This window comes from Tupaia chinensis, unplaced genomic scaffold (assembly GCF_000334495.1).
Source record: "Tupaia chinensis unplaced genomic scaffold, TupChi_1.0 Scaffold000532_1, whole genome shotgun sequence".
Taxonomy (NCBI): domain Eukaryota; kingdom Metazoa; phylum Chordata; class Mammalia; order Scandentia; family Tupaiidae; genus Tupaia; species Tupaia belangeri.
Genome location: NW_006160045.1, coordinates 9,069,882 through 9,091,217, shown reverse-complemented (window position 1 = coordinate 9,091,217; position 21,336 = coordinate 9,069,882). Strand labels below are relative to the sequence as shown.

General features: G+C 36.1%; 1 protein-coding gene across 1 annotated transcript in view; it reads left to right on the top strand.

The window, feature by feature from the left end:
- DNAH14 (dynein axonemal heavy chain 14) overlaps positions 1 to 21,336 on the top strand; it is a 261,709-nt gene that overhangs the window by 126,485 nt on the left and 113,888 nt on the right. The window contains 3 exon segments of the mRNA XM_027775206.1: positions 3,492 to 3,570; positions 8,633 to 8,862; positions 19,296 to 19,412. Of these exon segments, the coding sequence (XP_027631007.1) occupies positions 3,492 to 3,570; positions 8,633 to 8,862; positions 19,296 to 19,412 (426 nt within the window).

Sequence of the window (21,336 nt, the reverse complement as noted above, 5' to 3'; positions counted from 1 at the left end):
AAGATTCCAGGAGAGTGGAAGGGTTTATGGCATAGACATCCCCCCTGGAGGGTGATTTCTCACTTTCCCTCTGTCTCTGTCTCTCTCCTACAAGCTCACACACCCTATGACAAACCTCTTAAAAAAAAAAAAAAGGTTTTTTGTTTTCCTTACAACGTTTTACATTTTATCTATTTTTTTCAGGCACTGTTAGAGGGTAAGTAAAATCCTAAGCAAACTTGAATGCCCTCAGCAAGTAGCAGGATCCTGTGGTGCTGCTGAGAATGCTTCGCATTTTAACCCTATAATTGCAGGTTGTGAATTGTCCCTGTTTAGCATCTACTCAAAAGCCAGAGAAACACATTGAAACCTAGCTATGTTTATCAGGATTGTTAGAAAAACAACTATGCGAGTCAGTTTTTCTTTCTTTCTTTTTTTTTTTTTTTAAAGATGTTTGCTATCAATCCCTTCTCCTCCATTCTCCTCTCGGGATCTTGGGCACGCATGCACATGCGCCCGGCGTCAGTTTAAGCCACCAGGTCCGGGACTCGAACCGCAGTTGACTACATGGGAGTTCAGCGACATAGCCATTACGCTAACTGCTGGTCCCTGCAAGTCAGCTTTAATATGTTTAAGCTCAGTAAGAGAAAAGGGCTTGTAAACTTGTATGGGACTGAATTTTCTTCTCCAGACTCAGCTAAAGGACAAATTACAGGATCTCTAGGTTTCTAGGGCCCCTAGCTGCTGGTGGGGTTTAGCCAGTGGGGAGCTCCAAAGACCAGAAGAAGGGAAGAATGAGATTAGAATTTTTTTTTTTTTTAAGTTTTTTGCCATAAGACATGTGCACTTGCTGGAGAGGAGACAGAGAAAATGAGAAATCATGCTGCACTCCCTTCTCCTCCATTCTCCTCCTGGGGTTTGGCTAGGCATACAGGCGCCCAGAATGATTTTCAAACCACCAAGTCTGGGACTCAAACCCTGGTCAGTACTGTGGGTATCCAGGTGTCTTAACCACCATGCCACCTACTGGTGCCTGCATCAGCTTTCTATTTTTAGTTTAACATTTTAATTTTCTTATTCATTGCATATATTTATGGCATACAAAATGAGTTTCCCCAGCATGAACATATTTTCCAGCCAAAGTTATTATCATATACATTATCAACAGATAATTTCCATTTTTGTGTTCATTAAATGTTTTGTCTTTTTTTCCCCTTTGATTTCCTCTCTCCCACCCCACCCTCTGTTGTCCACCATTCTCCCACATTGTCTCTAGTATCTACAGTTGCTTTCCATGTTTTTATATTTTTAAATTTTTTTAAAGAATTATTTTATTTAACTTTATTTATTTATTTATTTATTTCCATGTTTTTATATGCTCCAATCTTATAAGTTTCTGTCATAGATTGTAGACATTTGGTATATATTAAGTGGGGACATACAATGCTTCTCTTTCATAGTCTGGCTTGCTTTATTCAGCATTAAATCTTCCATATTCATCCAGTTTAGATCAAATGTCAGGTTCTTACTGATTTTTATGACTAAGTAGTATTCTGTAGTGTATATGTGCCACACTTTTTTCACATTTGTTTGTTCTGAGACTTTTGGGTAGTGTTTTAGCATTTGTGAATAATGCTGCAATAAACATGGATGTGCAAGCATTTTTCTGACAAAGTGTATTTCTATCCCTTGGGTAGATACCCAGAAATGGAATTACTGGATTGTATGGTAGTTCCAGTTGTAGGTTATTGAGGAATCTCCATATTGTGCTCCACACTGGCTATACTAATTACATTCCCACTAACAGTGAAGGAGAGTTCCTTTTTCTCCACAGCCCTGTCAGCACTTATCATTCTCTATTTTTTTTCATCTTAGCCATTCTGTCTGAGATTAAGTGATATCTCATTATGGTTTTGATTTGCATATCCCTTATTATAAGGGATACTGAGTATTTTTCATATGCTTTTTGGCTGTTCACATGACTTCCTTTGAGAGTTTTCTGTTCAACTCATTGGCCCATCTTTTCATTGGATTTTTTGTTTTCCCAGGTAACCAGTATATACAGGGAACTCAAGCAGATTATCAGTACCTTACCTAAGGTGTAGTTTGTAAATATATTTTCACATATTGAGAGTCGTTTCTTCTCTTTAATTGTTTCTTTTGCTATGTAGAAGCTTTTTAACCTGATGTAATCACATTTGTCTATTTTCAGGACTATTGCCTCTGTTTTGGGTGTCTAAGAAATCTTTGCCTACTCCTAGGTCTTCAAGAGTTTCTCCTCTGTTTTCTACAAGTATTTTCATCAAATGCTTTTTCTGCATCAGTTGATATGATCATGGGGTTTTTATCTTTCTTTCTATTAACTTGATATATTACATTTATGGTTCTGTATATGTTGAATCACCCTTGCATCACTAGAATAAAACCAACCTGGTTGTGGTGTATCTTCTTAATGTGTTATTGGATACAATTTCCTAGTATCTTGCTGAGAATTTTTGCATCTGTATTTATCAGGGATATTGATCTGTAGTTTTCTTTCTTTCTTTCTTTCTTTCTTTCTTTTTTTAATGTGGGTAATGAAGGCTTCATAGAATGAATTTGGGAGGGTTTCTTCCTTTTGGAGCTTTAGAAATAGTTTGAATAGAATAGATGTTTGTTCTTTAAAGGTTTTAAAGAATTCAGAAGTAAATCCATCATGACCTGGGCTTTTTCTGGGGGGAAGACTATTTATTACTAATTCAGTCTCATATGTGTTATCGTCAACAAATAATTTTCCATTTCTTGTTTCCTGTGTATTTTCCTTTTTACCCCATTCTTGACTCCCTATCTCTCACCCTCTGCACCTGCTGTGTTTTTAAGTGTCTGGTTCTGAGACCCACGCTGCATAGTTGGCCATGTGGGATTCAGCCACTTTAACTACCACACTATGGTTGGCCTGCCACTTTTTTATACTTCATTTTATTATGATTTACTTAAAGTTATTTGTAGTGTGTACTTTATTTGGAGGTAGTCCCTTGAAGTTTTTTTTTGTTTATATATTTAACTTTATTTATTTATTTATTTATAATTTGACCAGAGAGGAATGAGAGAGAGAGAGAGAGAAAGTGAGAAACCAAGCCACCAGGTCTGAGATTCAAACTGCAGTCAGCCATATGGGAATCCAATGCCCTTAACCACCATGCTGCCTGCTGGCCCCTTGCATAGTTTAAGGTTTACATTTTAAAACAAACCTACCAAAAAATAGGATGAAGAACAGAAATATACAGCTTTACACTTCAAATAAATAAGAATCAATTCAGATTGCTATAAGAACATTCTCTGTCCCTCTTTTCCTTAAAAAAAAAATAACTCCTATTTTGGTCTGATACAATAACTATTAAGATGCTGTATCTGTAACAGAGATGTTTTCTAGTGACAGCTTACTAACTAACTAATGTTAAAGATTAACTTTGTTAACCTGCTAAATTTTAGGTCTATTGCTAATTGTGGGAAAACACTCTCTTCTTTCTAAGGTCATGTTTTGAGTGACACTTCAACTAAGGAAACAAAATCTTCAGAAGTTTCTGTCAAATTCCAGAATACAGAAAAGAGGTCAGTTACATTTATTCAATAAACATGTTTAAGTACTACTAGGTGCCAAACACTCAAATACACAAAGGATTACTTGTCCATAAGCCAATACTTCTGTGATTTTTGTAATACCAAAATCCACTTAAATTTATTTATTTCTATCTTAGTCCTTTATATAGCTAATACACATCACCAAATTTTTATGCTAAATTTTGAAACAATAGGCATAATATGGTATATTTGTTCAGCCTCTGTACCTATTCAAAAACAGAATAAATTCAAATTTGTAAAAGGAATGAATTTATTTCATGAATCTGTCATTTATCTATGAGCTGTGAGATGTTGAACCAGTTATTAAATATTTTTAAACTTTGGTTTTTCTCATTCATAAAATTGAAATAATGTGATAATTCCAAGTAAGTAAACCTGGTAAGTAAAGAAATTATTAATTATATGGAAGTTGTTAGATCCACATTTCTCCTGGTTAGGATAGGAGAGTTGTGTTTTTGGGTAAGGTTTTTTGCCATAGGGCATATGTGCTCATCATAGAGTGAGAGTGAGAAATCACCCCTGGGGTGGGGGGTGGGGTGCCTGGCCACTGTGCAATCCCTTCTCTTCCTGAGATTGTGGGCACATGTGCCAGGATGATTTTCAAGCTACAGGGTCCGGGAGTCAAACTGTGGTTTGTCATGTGGGAGTCCAGCACCTTAATCCCTACACCACCTGCTTGCCCCAGGAGATTCACTTTTGAGGCTTTCATGAGACATTCATGTCACATCTGCTTTTGAATAAAATATTCTAAATATGGTTTCCACTACTTGTCAGCTATGTCTTCAAATCCATTCACTCCTTTCTATCTTATTTATGGCATCCTAACCCAAACCTCCATAACTTTTTGCCTATTCTGTTACAATAAATTTCTGATCTTCTTAATTCTCCCCAATTCTTCTGATCCATTTTCAACATACCATAAATTATGTTTAATTTTTATTAAATTGTTAATAGCCACAGAAATATTTATAAAATACGCATAAGATATAAAATAACAATATCCCAAATATACATATGCATACTACTCAGTTCTAAAAAAAAGCCTATTATTATTTTTCAGTTGCCAGGGGAGTATGTACTCACCAGACAGAGACAAAGAGAGGGATAAGAAGAAAGCACCCCCAATAGGGTGCAATCACCCCACACTCCATTCTTCATTTCTCAATCCTGTTGGGAGTTGGGGCATACATACACAGTATGTTTTTCAAGCCATAGGGGCTGGGATTCAAACCACATGGTTGACCATGATATCTGGCTCCCTTAATCACTAGGCCATGAGGCCAACCCATTATTTATTATTATATATTATATATTATTATTATATCCTGTGTACTCTCCTACCTATTATGCTATTCCACCATCTGAAATTACTGCTATCCTGGATTTTGTATTTATTAATATATTCCTAAATGATAGATAGTTATGTGTCACAACAGGGTTCGTTCTGAGAAATGTGTTGTTAGCGATTTTGTTGTTGAGTAAATATTACAGGCTGTCCTTACACAACCTAGAAGCCATAGACTACTACACACTAGGCTATATGGTACAGCCTATTACAAGCCTATGGAACAACTGTCATATATGTGGTCTATCACTGGCTGAAGTGTTGTTATGTGGTACATGACTATATTTTTGGAAATGAAGACTCATTGTAGATAGCATTCTTAATATGCATCCTTGCACCTTGGTGGGGGAAGTTTTATTGCCACAAACTTTTGGAAACAAATCTAATAGACTTTAATAAATAAAATACATATCATACTTGACCCACAATTCCACATTTTAAAAAATGCTATCTAGAGGGACCAGCAGGTGGCGTTGTGGTTAAGGTGTTGTACACTCCCACATGGCCGACCATGATCCAAGTCCTGGACCTGGCAGCTTCCTTTCTCCCTTTCCTTCTCTCTCTCTCGCTCTTGCTCTCGCTCTCGCTCTTGCTCTCGCTCTCGCTCTTGCTCTCGCTCTCGCTCTTGCTCTCGCTCTCGCTCTTGCTCTCTCTCTCTGTCCCTCTCTGGTCAAATTAAAATAAATGAATGAATAAATAATACTAAATAAATAATTTTTTTTAATGCTATCTAGAGAAAAACATGTGCTAGAGCATGATGATTTATATCCAAGGATGATGATTGCAGACTTTCGTCATAGAAATAAAAATTGCAAACAGCCTGGGACTTGCTTACCTTGCTGATGAGGTTTAGAAATTAGCTGCAACTGATTTCTGTTTGATGTATTGCTAGATCCTCTTGAAGTCTGAGTACCCTTGCTTGGTTTTTCTCTCAGAGCACACACTGTGTCTCCCAGCACAACTCTAGTGTTTGGTTTTCCCTGCTACTCTTGATAGTTAAAGAAACTAGTGCCAGACAGCTGATGAGACACTACTCAGTTCTGTTATGCAGAGGAATAATTAATCCTAAACTTCACCAGATAATTAAGAGTTAACTATGTGTATATATCAACATTTATCAAAGGCTGGTGAAAGAACAACCTGTATTAGAATCCTCTGAGTTCCACGTATATATACAGAAATAAATCCACTCAAACAGCCACTGACTTTCAACAAAGGTGCCCCAAACTCATAGATTAAAGGAATAATGCTTAGTTTTATAAAATATAGTGGTAAGAATGTGATAAATGACAACTTAGTGCATATAATGTTACAAATGACTGAGATGACAGTCATGCTAATTACCCTGATTTAGTCATTACACATTATATTCCTGTACTGAAAAATAACATAACAATTATGTTAATACAACATAGCAATTTAAAAATTCATTGGAGAAAAGACAGTTTCTCTAGTAAATGATATTGGGAAAACTGTATAGCCACAGAAGAAGAATGAAACTAGAGCATATCTCTCATGATATACAAAAATCAACTCCAAATGGATCAAAGACTTAAACATAAAACCTGAAACTATGAAGATACTAGAAGAAAACTTAGGTAAAACATTCCAGAGACATCAATAAGGGCAAAGAGTTCAGGAATAAAAACCTCAAAAGTACAGGCAACAAAAGCAAAAATAGACATACGGGATTATATCAAACTAAAATGCTTCTGCACAACAAAGGAAACAATCAACAGAGTGAAGAGACAACCCATAGAATGGAAGAAAATACTTGAATGGTATACATCTGACAAGGGATTAATAACCAGAATATCCAAAGAACTCAACTCAGCAGGAAAATTAATGGGCAAATGACCTGAAAAAATAGTTCTTGAAAGATGAAAATAGGGGCCAGCAGGTGGTGTGGTGGTTAATGCATTGGACTCCCACATGGCTGACCACAGTTCAAGTCCCAGACCTCCCAGACTGCACTTGCTTTCTCACTCACTCTCTCTCTCACTCACTTTCTGTCTCTGGCAAGTGCACATGTCAATAGCAAATTAAAAATAATAATAAAAAAATTTTAAATAATTCTTAGACATTCAAATAGCCAACAAACATGGAAAAATAATCAACATCACTAATCATTAGGAAAACATAAATCAAAAGTATATTGAAATGATCTCACTCAAGTTAGAATGGCTATCAAAAATAACAAGTGCTGATGAGGATACAGAGACAGGGGCACTCTTTTATACTGCTGGTGGGCATGTAAATTAATATAGCCATTATGGAAAACAGTATGGGAGTGCCTCAGAAAGCTAAAAATTGAACTCCCATATGACCCAGCAATCCTACTACAAGGTATATATAAAAAAGAAAGAAAATAAGTATGTTTTAAGGAATATATGCACCCCATCTTTTTTATTTTTAGAGAAATTTTTGCTATAAGGCATGTGTGCTCACCAGAGAGACAAAGAGTGACAGAGAAACAGAGCAAAAAATCCTCCCCATTCCCGAGAGGATGGCCATGCTGCAATCCCTTCTCCATTCTCCTCTTGGGATTTTGGGCACGCATACACACTGGGCAAGTCATCAGGTTCAGAACTCAAACCATGGTCAACCACATGGGAGTCCAGTGCCTTAACCACTATGCCACCTGCTGGCCCACACCCCAATCTTTATTGTAGCACTGTTCACAATAGCCAAGATATGTTAAACAGATGAATGGATAAAGAAAATGTCACACACAAACACACACACGCATACACACGAATACCATTCAGTCACTTTAAAGGGTGCGATCCCATCATTTAAAGTTAAACAGGTGAGCCTAGAAGACATTATGTTAAGTATAATAATCCAGGAACAGATAGGGAAATACCTCATGATTTATTTCACATATAAATATTGGGGGAAAATGACTTCATAGAAGCAGAGAGAGATGAAGAATGTCTTTTAGAAGCTGGGAAGGATGGTGGTATCAGGAATAAGGGGCTATTGATTAACAGAAATAAAATTACAGAGAAATAGGGAACCAGTCATTAGCGTAATGGCTATGTCACTGGACTCCCACGTAGTCGACCGCGGTTCACGTCCCGGACCTGGTGGCTTAAAACTCACACAGGGCGCATGTGCATGCGTGCCCAAGATCCCGAGAGGAGAATGGAGGAGAAGGGATTGCAGCGTGACCATCCCCCCGGGGGGTGATTTCTCGCTTTCTATCTCTATGTCTCTGTCTGTCTGGCGAGCTCACGTGCCCTATAGCGAAAATCTCTCCAAAAAAAAAAAAGAGAAATAATAGGAAAATTTCTAGTGTTATAAAATACAGTAGGGAAAATATAGTAAACAACAACTCACTGTCTCAGAGCAACTAAAAAATGATTATGAATGTTCCCAACTCAAAGTAAAAACAAATGATTGACATGATGAGTATGCTAATCACTGATTTAATTATTACACATTGTATTCTTACACTGAAAAATCACTCTGTAGCTCCACAAATATGTATAATTATGTTAATAACAATTTTAATTTTAAAATAAAAGTAATAATGTATGAGTTATCAAATGAAAAAATAAGTAAAAATTTTATGTAAATTTTTTTATAACTTTTAATAATAAACTTTGATATGTTATTGAAATAAATTTATGAACTGCTTTCTAAGAATTTTTACCTTTCTCTTTTCTTATCTATCTGCTCCAGGGATGGAAATACATGGTTTTTGGAGAAAAATCCTGATAAATTAACAATAATGCTTCAAAAGCTTTTTGTGTTTGCATTTACTTGGGCATTTGGAGGAACTTTAAAACGTGAAGATGAGCATGAAAATGATCTGTTATTTTGTTCAAATTTTGAGCCTGATTCTCTAGCAAGAGTAACCTATGATTTTGACAAACTTGTTCATGAATTATTTGAAAACAGTTTACGAATAAGTAAGTTATGGGGGAAGTTATAAATATGTTCATTTTAGAATGAAATTAAAACTATGATTGGGTATATATTGACTAGGTCTGTCTTTTAAAATATGAAGAGTAAAGGTAAAAGTGTGTTAATAACTTCACCCAACATCCTCATTCCAATGAAAGGAGTTGAAGAAAATTAGATTTTTGTTTCTATGTGTTACAAGAAGGTATAATGCTAGCAGGGCAGAAGGACAAAGATAAAGTCCTGAAACTATGTGCTCAGCCAGCCTGAGCCCATCGGTAGTGTAGCTGGATTTGTATTATTCATATCACCATGTTGCAGGAGCTTCTGCAGAAGCAAAACTTTGTAAATTTATATTTTGCTTTTTAATTTCTAAATTATTTTATAGATTCAATTTTTTAAATAATTATTTATTTAATTTATTATTTTTATTAACTTGGTATAGTACAGAGAAAGAGAGAGAAAAAGAGAAACTAAGTCGCCAGGTCCAGAACTTGAACCATGGTGAGTCAGCAACTTAACCACCATGCCACCTGCTGGCCCCAGGATTAGATGTTTTTATTATTTGTGCTGTTTGAAATACTTCTAACGAATGGAATCTATCCTAATACTTTGAAACAGTAAGCCTTCACAATTAGACATTATTGATTAAAATAATTTTGTACATATAGAGACCAATGAAGCATCTGCCTAAAAGAGAAAAAATATCAAGTATGAATGTATTTAGAAGAGCCTTGCTAAATGAAGAGGAAAGCTAAAAACATTATACCCAAAATACAATCCTACTAGTTTGATGAAATTCTTAAAGCATCCTTTTGAAGTTATTTATAAAATGTTGTGTTTAAGACAGCTGGATGACAAAAATTTATTTTATTTTTTCCTATGAAAATTAACTTTTTTTTTGAGAGTTTTTTGCTATAGGGCATATGCACTCGCCAGAAAGACAGAGACAGACAGAGAGACAAAAAGAGAGAAATCACCCCCCAGGGGGGATGGTCATGCCGCAATCCCTTCTCCTCCATTTTCCTCTTGAGATCTTGGGCACGCACGAACACCTGCCAGGCGTGAGTTTAAGCCACCGGGTCCAGGACTTGAACTGTAGTCGGCTACATGGGAGTGACATAGCCATTACAACAACTGCTGATCCCTGAAAATTAACTTTTAATCCTAGAGCATTTCATGTTCATTCATCATTAAAGTCAATGATTCAACTCCATTCCTCTACCTTTTAAAAATAAATAAGTTACCTTGATTTACATGCACAAATACCTCAAGCTCTATGTTTATTCTTCCTGTAAACCTAAAGGTTTGTGATGAAAATGTCAGAGACATCACACTTGAAGAAATCATACAGAGAATTTGCCAGAGTTAACAGTAATCCTCAGATTAAACACACTTAAGTGCTTTGTTGTGAAATTACAGAATGTCAAGAAGAAAAGCTCTAAAGCTATCATAGAGAAAAGACATATTAGCTACAAAGGAATGATACTTTCTGTAGATGAACAGAGAAATGTTCATTAGCAACAACAAATGTAGATAATGTAGTAAAATCTTTAGACTACTTAGACTACTAAATTTTTAATCAGCTGCTATCATTTAGAAATACCAAAATAAAGATCCAATCAGACATACAAAAACTGAAATTGCCAAACACCTGTTAACTCTTGAATAAAACAATTAAAAGTTATAGAATAATGGCCTTGAAAAATTGTAGCAAGATGAACAACTGCAAGTCATTAGTGCTCATACCCTCCACCAAGATAGCCAAAACAGAGAGTAAACAACCATATTTTGATGTAAACAACTTAAAGAGTGTAAAATATATCAGAGAACTAACAGAAACTTCATAGAGCACAGAAATTTAGGATGCACACGGAGAATGGAAGAAAATGCCTCACTTCTATCTCCTCATTCCCCTGCAAAGATCAGCCCAGAAGCAGAAGGGAATCCTCCCTGCAGAGAAAGGGTATGTAAGAAGACCCCAGGAGCCCTTCCCACCACCTTGGACACTTGAAATTCTTATCACTGGGAACCCCTGTGGTCCACACAGACACCCAACTTAGTGAAGAGAGCTTTCTGAAGTCCACACAGCTGAGCTCCCTTCACCAAATTGAGTAACTGTATATTCTAAGGAAGCAGGGACCAACAGATGGCATAATAGGTACATCGCTGGACTCCCACATAGTTGACACCAGTTAGAGTCTTGGACTGGGCAGCTTAAACTCATACCAGGCACATGTGTATGCATGCCCAAGATCCAGAGAGGAGAATGGAGGAGAAGGGATTGCATTGTAGCCATCTCCCCGGGGAGTGATTTCTTGTTTTCTGTCTCTCTCTGCCTATCTGGCCAGCACACGCGCCCTATAGCAAAAACCTCTCTTAAAAGAAAAATAAAAGACTGAGCTGCAAGGACATTTACACTCCCCAGGGAGTGAAGAATATTGTAATGCTGTTCCCTGGGCCCTCCACCCTCACCCCAGGACCCAAGCAACAGAAGCACTGCCATTCTCGAGTCCCTGCTGCCACTGTAGTTGGCTTCATACAGTCTAGGTGTTACTGCTGTTTCTGACTAACCCAGGTTCCAGAGTCAACACTACACAGTGCCTAAATAAGAGCCTCACAGAGGCTGAATCACTACATCTCCTAAGGACCAAAGCTACCAAACCCTCTCCTAACTAGCACATTAGGACCCATCTGTAGTGAAAATCTTTTTATCTGAAAGTCACTCTGTAAAGTTTGGAAGAGGTGATTGTTCCACCAGAAGTACAGAAGTCAGTGGGGGACATAAGAAACATGAAAAAGCAAAGAAACATGACACCACCAAAAAGCACAGTAACTCTTTAGTAACTAACCCAAAAGAAATAGAAATTTATGAATTGCATGAAAAATAATTCAAAATAAGTATATTAAGAAAACTCAGTAAGGTAAAAAATAATACAATGAAATCAGGAACAATATTTAATGAAAAACGTAATAAAGAAGGATGTTATTATTTTTTTAAAAAATGCCTAACAGAAATCATGGAACTGAAGAATTCAATGAATGAACAAATAGAGAGCTTCAACAGCAGACTAAATCAAGCAGAATAAAGACTCTCTAACCTGAATATAGGTCACCCAAAGGGAAAAAGATGAATGAAAAAGCATGAAGGACTTATGGGACATCATTAAGTGAAACATTTACATTATGAAAGCTCTAAAAGGAAAAGAAATAAAAAGCCAGAATGCTTAGTTAATAGTTGCTGAAAACTTCTCAGGTTGTGGAAAAATATAGACTTCTGGAAACACGATGTTCAAAGTTCACAAACAGATTCAACCCAGTAGGTCTTCACTGAGGTACACCATAATTACATGTTAAAAGCCAAAGAATTAGAAAAACATCAAGAGGAAAGAATTGAGTAATATAAAAAGGATTATCATTTGACTTACTGTTGATTACTTAGCAGAAACTACAGGCCATGAGAGAATGTGATGATATATTCAATGTGCAGAAACAAAAACCAGCAAGCTGTGAATACTATATCCAGCAAAACTATTCTTCAGAATTGAAGAACACAGAGTTCTTTTCAAGATAAGCAAAAATTGACAGAAGTTATCACCACTCAACTGACTTTACAAGAAACACTTAAGGGAGTCCTACATCTGGAAGCAAAATAAGTAAATAATAACATTTATAAAACTCACAGGTAGAGTAGATACACAAATAAAAAAGACAAAGAAATCAAATCTTATCACAAAAACTACCCAAGCACTAAACAACAAGAAAGGAAGAGAAGAACAAAGTCAGCAAGAATAGCACTATTTATATCAAATAAAATCAATTTTAAGTAAAACATTGTAAAAAGAGGCAAATTATATCATTATACAATGATAAAGGGACCAATTCAGCAATAGGATATAGCAATTGTAAATATATATGCACCAATACAGTTACATCCCAAATATATAAAGCCACTATTATTAGAGCTACTAGGAGAGAGAGACTCCAATACAATCATAGTTGAGAACTTTAATCCCACATTTTCAACAATAGATCATTCAGACAGAAAACCAACAGACATCAGAGTTAGACTACATTATAAACCAAATGAATCTAATAGACATCAAGAGAACAATTCACCTATGAGCTGCAGAACACACATTCTTATTATCACCAGGTTAAAATAAAAAAGACTCAATAAATAAAGTCATAGATGAAAAAGGAGACATTAAAACTAGTATCACAGAAATACAAAAGATCACCAGAAACTACTATGAACAATTATATGCCAATGAATTGGAAAATGTAGAGAAATGGATATATTCGGCTCCACACACAACCTACAAAGACTGAATCAGAAAGTAGAAAATCTAAACAGATCAAATGAGTAATGAGATTAAAGCAGTGATAAAATGTTTTCCATCAAAAGAAATTCCAGGTTTTGATGGCTTCACAGTTGAATTCCACAAAGCATTTAAAGTACTTACATCGATTGTCTACAAAACTATCATCGGAAATTTGAAAAGTAGGGTCCTCTTCTAAACTCATGAACAATAAAAGCACTACATTTCAAAGACACCAAGAATACCAACAGAAAAAGGATAATCTATTCAATAAATACTGTTGATAAAACTGTAATATTTATTTAATTAACTAATTAATTAATATTTTAAACTTGCTACAGGAGACATGTGATCACCAAAGAGAGACAGACAAAGAGACAGACAGAATGAGAACATCACCAGGTCTGGGACTCAAACCATGGTCAGCCATGTGGGAGTCCAACACCTTACCCAGTAAGCCACCTACCTGCTGGCTCTGAACCCTTATATAAAACCAATACAAAAATTAACTCAAAATGAATCAAAGACTTGGGACCAACAGTTAGTGTAATTGCTATGTCGCTGGACTCCCATGTAGTCAACAGCGGTTTGTGTCCCAAACGTGGTGGCTTAAAACTCACACCGGGCGCGTGTGCATGCATGCCGAAGATCCCGAGAGGAGAATGGAGGAGAAGAGATTGCGGCGTGGCCATCCACCCTGGGGGATGATTTCTCGCTTTCTGTCTCTCTGTCTCTCTCTGTCTGTCTGGCAAGCGCACACACCCTATTGCAAGAAAACCTCTCCAAAAAAAAAAAAAAAAGAATCAAAGACTTAAATGTAAGACCAAAAAGTGTACAACTTCTAGAAGACAACATTAGGGAAAAGTTCCATGACATTGGTATGAGCAATAATTTTATAAATTTGACCCTAAAAGTGCAGACAAAAATAGACAATTGAGATTACTTCAACCTAAAAAGTTACACAGCAAATGGAACAATAGTGTGCAAAGACAACCTATGGATCAGGAGAAAATATTCAGACGAGTTAATATCCAGAATATATAAAAAACTAAAAAAACTCAATAGCAAGAAAACAAACGATCTGAATGAAAACAGAAAAATGCTTGCACATCCATGCTTATTGCAGCATTATACACAATTGTTAAGACATGGAATCAACGCAAATGTCTAAGAACAAATAAATGGATTGGGAAAATGTGGCACATGTACTCCATGGACTACTACTGAGCCATAACAAATAATGAGACCCTGACATTTGATATAAAGTGGACAAATATGGAAGATTTAATGCTAAGTGAAGTAAGCCAGACTATGAAAGACAGATATTGCATGGTCCTGCTTAATATATACCAAATGTCTACACTCTAGAGCAGAAACTGAAAGACTAAAAGGTAAAATAGCAGGGAGGCCAACTGTAGATACTAAAACAATGTAGAAGAGGGGAGTAATAAGGGGTGGGTAATAGGTGGTGAGAGGAAGGGGGAAAAATTTAATAGACACAAAAATGAAAAGTCTGTTGATGATAAGGTAAAATCGTGTTGTACACTGTAAAGATATACAGTGATTAAATGTAAGTTAAAAAATAAATTTAAAAAGCATGCTAATGAGGAGGAGATTTAGTTATTTCTTTTTTTTTTTTCTTTTTTTTGGAGAGGTTTTCGCTATAGGGCTCGTGCGCTCGCCAGACAGAGAGAGACAGAAAGCGAGAAATCACCCCCCAGGGGGGATGGCTACACCACAATCCCTTCTCCTCCATTCTGCTCACGGGATCTTGGGCACGCACACACATGGGCCCAGCATGAGTTTTAAGCCACCGGGTCCGGGACATGAACCGCGGTCGACTATGTGGGAGTCCAGCGACATAGCCGTTATGCTAACTGCTGGTCCCTTTAGTTATTTCTTAATTTGAGAATTTTTCTCTTGTTTCTGCCCTTTCTTGCTTCTTTTTTTAGTCTCAGCTAGAAATATTTGGTTTCAGTGGCAGCAATTAAAAAGGACTAGACAGTATTTATTTAAAAAAAAAAGGAAAGAAAAGAAAAAGAAGAAGGAAAGAAGGAAGATAAGCAAAGAACTTGATAGACAGTTCTCAAAGAAAACATGGAAACGGACAATAGCTATATTTAAAAACACAACATAGCCTACCATTAAGGAAATGCAAATCAAAATAGCAATGAAATATACTTCATTTCTGTAGAATGGCTATTTCCCCCCCAAAAAGGGTAACAAGTATTGGTGATGATGTGGAGTAAAGGGAACCTTTATACACTATTGGTGGGAATATGATTAGCTCAACTATTATGGAAATTTTTTGGAGGTTCATTCCTCAAAAATATTAAACATAGAACTATGGTAAGATCCAGCAATTTCACCATTGGGTATATATGCAAAAGATTTTAAATCAGTTTGACAGAGAGATTTTAGCTCCCATGAACATTGCACACTGTTCACAATAGCAAAGATACAGAATCATTCTAAGCATACATCAACAAATGATAGGGCCAGCACAGTTGTTAAAATAGTCGGATCTGCTCTTTCCCACTATTCAAGATGGCAGGTGAAAAAACCGCGAAGCAGGATACTAAGGAGAAGAAACCTGAAGCCAAGAAGGCTGATGCCAGTGGGAAAGATTAAAAAGGGTGACCACAAGGCTAAAAAGCCCAAGAAGGAGAAGCCCCATTGCGGATGAAACCCTGTCCTAGTCCGAGGCATCTGCTGATGCTCTGGGTCTGCCATATATTCCAGGGAAAAGAGGAAATACTCGGCCACTAAATCCAGGATCAAAAAGAAGGAGAAGGTTCTTGCGACTGTCACAAAACCAGTTGGTGAAGACAAGAATGGTGGTACCCGGGTCGTTAAACTGCGCAAAATGCCTAGGTATTATCCTACTGAAGATGTGCCTTGAAAGCTGTTGAGCCACGGCAAAAAACCCTTCAGTCAGCATGTGAGAGAGCGGCGAGCCAGCATCACTCCTGGGACCATTCTGATCATCCTCACTGGACGCCACAGAGGCAAGGGAGTGGTTTTCCTGAAGAAGCAGAGTGACTTGCTACTTATAACTGGACCACTGGTCCTCAATCAAGTTCCATTGCATAGAACACACTAGAAATTTGTCATTGCCACCTCCACGAAAATTGATATTAGCAAAGTAAAAATCCGAAAGTGCGGAAGCAGACACCAGAGAGGTGAGATCTTCCACACAGAGAAGGAGAAATGCAAGATTTCAGAGCAGCGCAAGGTTGATCAGAAAGCTGTGGACTCACAAATTTTACCAAAAATCGAAGCTGTTTCTCAGCTCCAGGGCTACCTACAATCTGTGTTTGTCCTTACAAATGGAGTTTATCCTCACAAATTGGTGTTCTAAATTTTTTGCCAAGAGCCTAATTAAATAAATGATCATAAAAAAAAAATAATAAGATAGCTGGATCCCATGGGGCCAGCAGGTGGTGTGGTGGTTAAGGGTGTTGGACTCCCACATGGCTGACTGTGGTTCAAGACCAGGACCTGGCAGCTTGCCTTCTCACTTTCTCTCTCTCATTCTCTTTTGCTCTGATCAAATTAAAATAAATAAATGGATAAATCAAGTTAAATAAAGTAATTCTTTTTTTTTAAAAAAAAAAAGATAGCTGGATCCCACCTGGCTAACTGTACAGTTCAGGTCCTGGGCCCAGCAACTTGAAAAACATGCCAGGTGTATGTGTGTGCATGCCTAAAATCCCAAAAGGAGAATGCAAGAGAAGGGATTGTGGCATGGCCATTCTCCCTGGGAGGATGCTTTCTCTCTCTCCTTCCCACTCCATCTCCAGTGAGCACATGTACACTATAGCAAAAAAAAATTTTTAAGTAGTGTATATACACAATGGAATGATATTCATCATTTAAAAAGAAATAAATGTTATCATTCGCAATATACAAATGGAATTGAAGAATATTATATTAAGTAAAATAATCAAGCACAGAAAGACAATCATAGTCTTAGTCATATTTGAAATCTAATAAAGTTTTTCTTGGAGCTGGCAGGCAGCGTGGTAGTTAAGGGCACTGGACTCCCACATGGCCAATCTTGGTTCAAGTCCCAGACCTGGTGGCTTTCTCTCTCTCTCTCTTACTCTGTCCCTCTCTGGTCAAAATTAAAAATAAATAAATGAAGTTAAATAAAACAATTCTTTAGAAACAAAAGGTTTTCTCATAGAAGCAGAGTAGAATAGTTTTTACAGAGGTTAGGAGGCAGAAAATTGAACAATGATAATCCAAGGACACAGACTCTTACACAGTCAGAATATGGGGGAGGGGGGGTTGTTGTTTTTAAGCTCTGTTCCACAGAGCAATAAATATAGCTGCTTTGGTTATGTCTTAAAAAACCCAATGCAATTAAAAAATATTGTAAAGTGGTTTCTATTAAATACATACTGCTTTTGTACCCTGTAAAGTAAAAAAAATTGTTGAGGAGCACCTGTATAATTAATAATAGAGTATCGTACATTTCAAAATACCAGACACTTGGTTATTTATGAGAAAGTGGTTTACGTAGCTCATGGTTCTGGAGGCTAGAAACTTTAAGATTGGGCAGTGCATATGGCAAAGGTCTCATGCTGTATCACAACCTGGGGGATGACAGTGGAGGGCATACAAAAATGACAAGCAGGCATGTAAGAAAGACAGAAACCATAAGGGGCAGCCTCACTCTATAACAGCCTATCTGGTAGTAACTGATCCAGTCTTGCAAGGTAAAAACTTTCTACCATGAGAATGGCACCATCCACCCACAAGGGTGGATCCCCTATAGCCCCAATGTCTCCCACTGGGCTCCACTTCTTAAAGGTCCCATCTCCCAACATAGCTACAATGGAACCAAACCTCAACATGAGTTTTGGTGGACAAACCACACCTAAACCATAGCAATTGCTGAAGTGAAAAAACAATGCTTCATTGAGGTATAGTTTATGTAACATAAAATCTACTCATAGCTGGTATATAACTCAGTGATTTTTAATAAATCACCAAGTGGTACAATCGATCACTATACATTAGTTTTAGAATTTGTTTTATCCAATTCCCACTTATAGTAATTCCCATTCCTACACCTATCCACAGATAACTACTTTTCATGCCTATAAATTTAGCTTTAGTGGATACTTGAACAAATAAACTCATGCAATATACAAATATACAGGAATATATAAATCAGACCTCTTGTGTCTGGCTTCTTTCACTTAACATGGAACTATGTACAAACAAAAAAAATAATTTCATTCTTGTAAAATTTAATAAATGATGGAAAGAGTAAGATATTAATACTGTTATCTTCATATGGTAAGACCATGGCTAAATTGTTTTGTTTTTATTATTTTATATCTTCTAGAATGTTTTACTAAGAAAATGTATTACTTTTTTTTCTTGAAAAACAAATTTGGGGGCCAGTAGATGGTGTAACAGTTAATCACTAGACAGCCACATAACCAACCATGGTTCGAGACCCAGACCCAGCGGCTGAAAAATCATGCTAGGTGCATGTGCATGTGTGCCCAAGGTCATAAAAGAGCAGAGAGTGAGGAATGGAGAAGAAACTGTGGTGTGGCCATCCCAAGGGGGGGGTGATTTCTCACTTTCCCTCTCACTGTCTCTATTTCTCTGTGGCAAGCACACATACCTTATGGCAAAAACCTCTCAAAAAAAAAAAAAAAAAAGAGAAAAACAAATTTATTGCGAGGAGAAATGTGTTTTTAGAAAATGTATTACTTATAGAATGGGAAAATAAATATGATTTACAAATAAATATCAAAGTTCTGTAATGTATTATTTTGACCATATCACCACATTACTAGAATTTAATAGCATCCAAACACAAGGTACTAAGCAGAACTTTTGGGCAAGATTTCAAAGATTATCAGATAACAATTCACTTTGCTTTCTGGATAGCAAAAGGACAAAAAGTTAATAAAATTTAACTTTTATACAAATAAGGGTTTTGAAGAAAAGGTTTATTTTATATAGTTGGATATACCTTTGGTAAATACTTAATATTTCTGTTTCAGTAGTCATATCTTTTAGATATATTTCATGCAGTCAATGAAACATTTCATGATTGAACTCCTTAGTTTATTTCTCATTTTTCAATGTAGATGTCAACCTACCAACGGGTGAGCATTCTATCTTTGGGTATTTTGTGGATTTACAGCGATGTGAATTTGTACCTTGGTCAGATTTAGTTCCTAATGTTCAGACATTAATTCAAAGAGGTAAGAATAATAAGAATCATACTTGTAATTTTTCTAAAATATTGGGAATACTCTATTTATAAAAGTAGATGTGTCAGCAACTTTGAGGACTAATGTATTCTAAGTGTGTATAGGGTCCAGTTTAGATCTATGTTTACAAAACGTGCCTTTAGAAAATAATCTTTAAATGTTACTCTGATAAATTTGGAATGTCTTTGATTGAGTCAGATGCACATTGTAAAAATGTAGCGCATGAAAGTCTTATGAGTGACAATATTTATTATGTTAATTACTTGTGATTACTGAAAGAAGAAAAACGGGAAGAACCCCTTATGAAATAGGAAACACACACACATATGTATATATAAACTTACACTAGGTTATAAACATACTGATAATGAAAGAACAATCATAGTTTGGCAAAGATCCATATGTGCTAAGTTGTTTTTATGTTTTTATTCTCAATGTCTGCTTTTATATATAGCATAAAAACTATTGTTCTTTGGGTGTTTGGTAGAAGTTAGGGGCACAAATTTCTTGTATATCAAATTTCTTGTAGAGTTCTTACAAATCTGAGAAATTTAATAAACATAAATTGAATTGCTTTGAAATCATGTATCTTTCTTCAAAGAGTTTCAAAATTTACTTAGAAGAGTTTTTGACAAAAAGCTACTAGAGTTAATCAGAAGCATATAGGAAGTTCGGACTCTTAATTTACTTTCGTTGAAAATACCAAGGTTATATTGTACTACTATTCACATTCCATTGTCCAAAACCTACGCGTTCACAATAAATATTAGGGGGTTATCATATTTACTTAAAACCTTTGATTTATATTTCATATGTTAGTGCTAATACTGGGTCATTTTTATCCTTAACTTTCTATACCATTATATAGAAAAGCATAACTGAATATTGTTTACATAGAACTCAACATCTTAGTAAACCACTCCTATGGGAAACCAGAGGTATTTTTCCCAAATCTAAACTTTACTTTCTCTTATTGCAGGCAAAGGGCTTACAAGGAACTGAAACCCTCTCAAGTTTTCAAACACAAATCTATACTAGGAATTTAAATGTTACAATATAGTTTTTTCCATGGTAAACCACAATGTGATATGTGCCCAGACATGCTCCAAATATCACCTTTTATTATTGAGTAGGAGTTTTTCTTATTATATTATTTAAAAAGAGTAATTTGAAGGCCAGCTGATAGAGTGCTGGTTAAGGCAGCAGAATCTCACATGGCTGACTGTGTGGTTCAAGTCTTGAACCTGGCAGCTTGAATGGATGCATGGCCAAAATCCTGACAGGAGACATGAAGGAGAAGGGATTGCAGAGTGGCTATTCCCCAATGTGGGGATGCTTTCTCACTTTTTCTTCTCTTTCTCTTTCTCTCTGTTTCTTTCCAGTAAACATCTGCATCCTCTAGCAAATTTTTTTAAAAAAGTGTTTCTAATCAGTTATTATCAGGTGTATTTTAAAGCTCATACAAACATGTATTAAGTCATTATTTGTTAGACATATTAATCAATCAGTGTTTTAATGTACATATCCTGTTTGTTGTATGAAGTTATAGAGAAACAGATCAATTATTACTTCTTCAATAGCATGGTGGGAAAATAGAAATGAAAATGTTTAAAAAGTTAAATATTAATTATAATATAAGCCTTAGTTTCATAATAATAAGTTGAGCCTCTCTTTTCTTTCCATATGTCTCTTGTGTTAATACTGTTTGGTATGGATTGCTGATTGTTAGTTTCATCTCTTTTTTTTTTTTTCCCTGTTTCTCTTTCCAATAGGTGATTCATTTAGGTATTTATTCATCCATTTAGCCCTCCCCCCCTAGTAACTAAGCAGGGCCATATGGCCTTCTTCTGGACAATGAAAAATGAATATAAATAAATTGTGGAAATTCCAGATTGTACAAATAAAAGCATTTTAC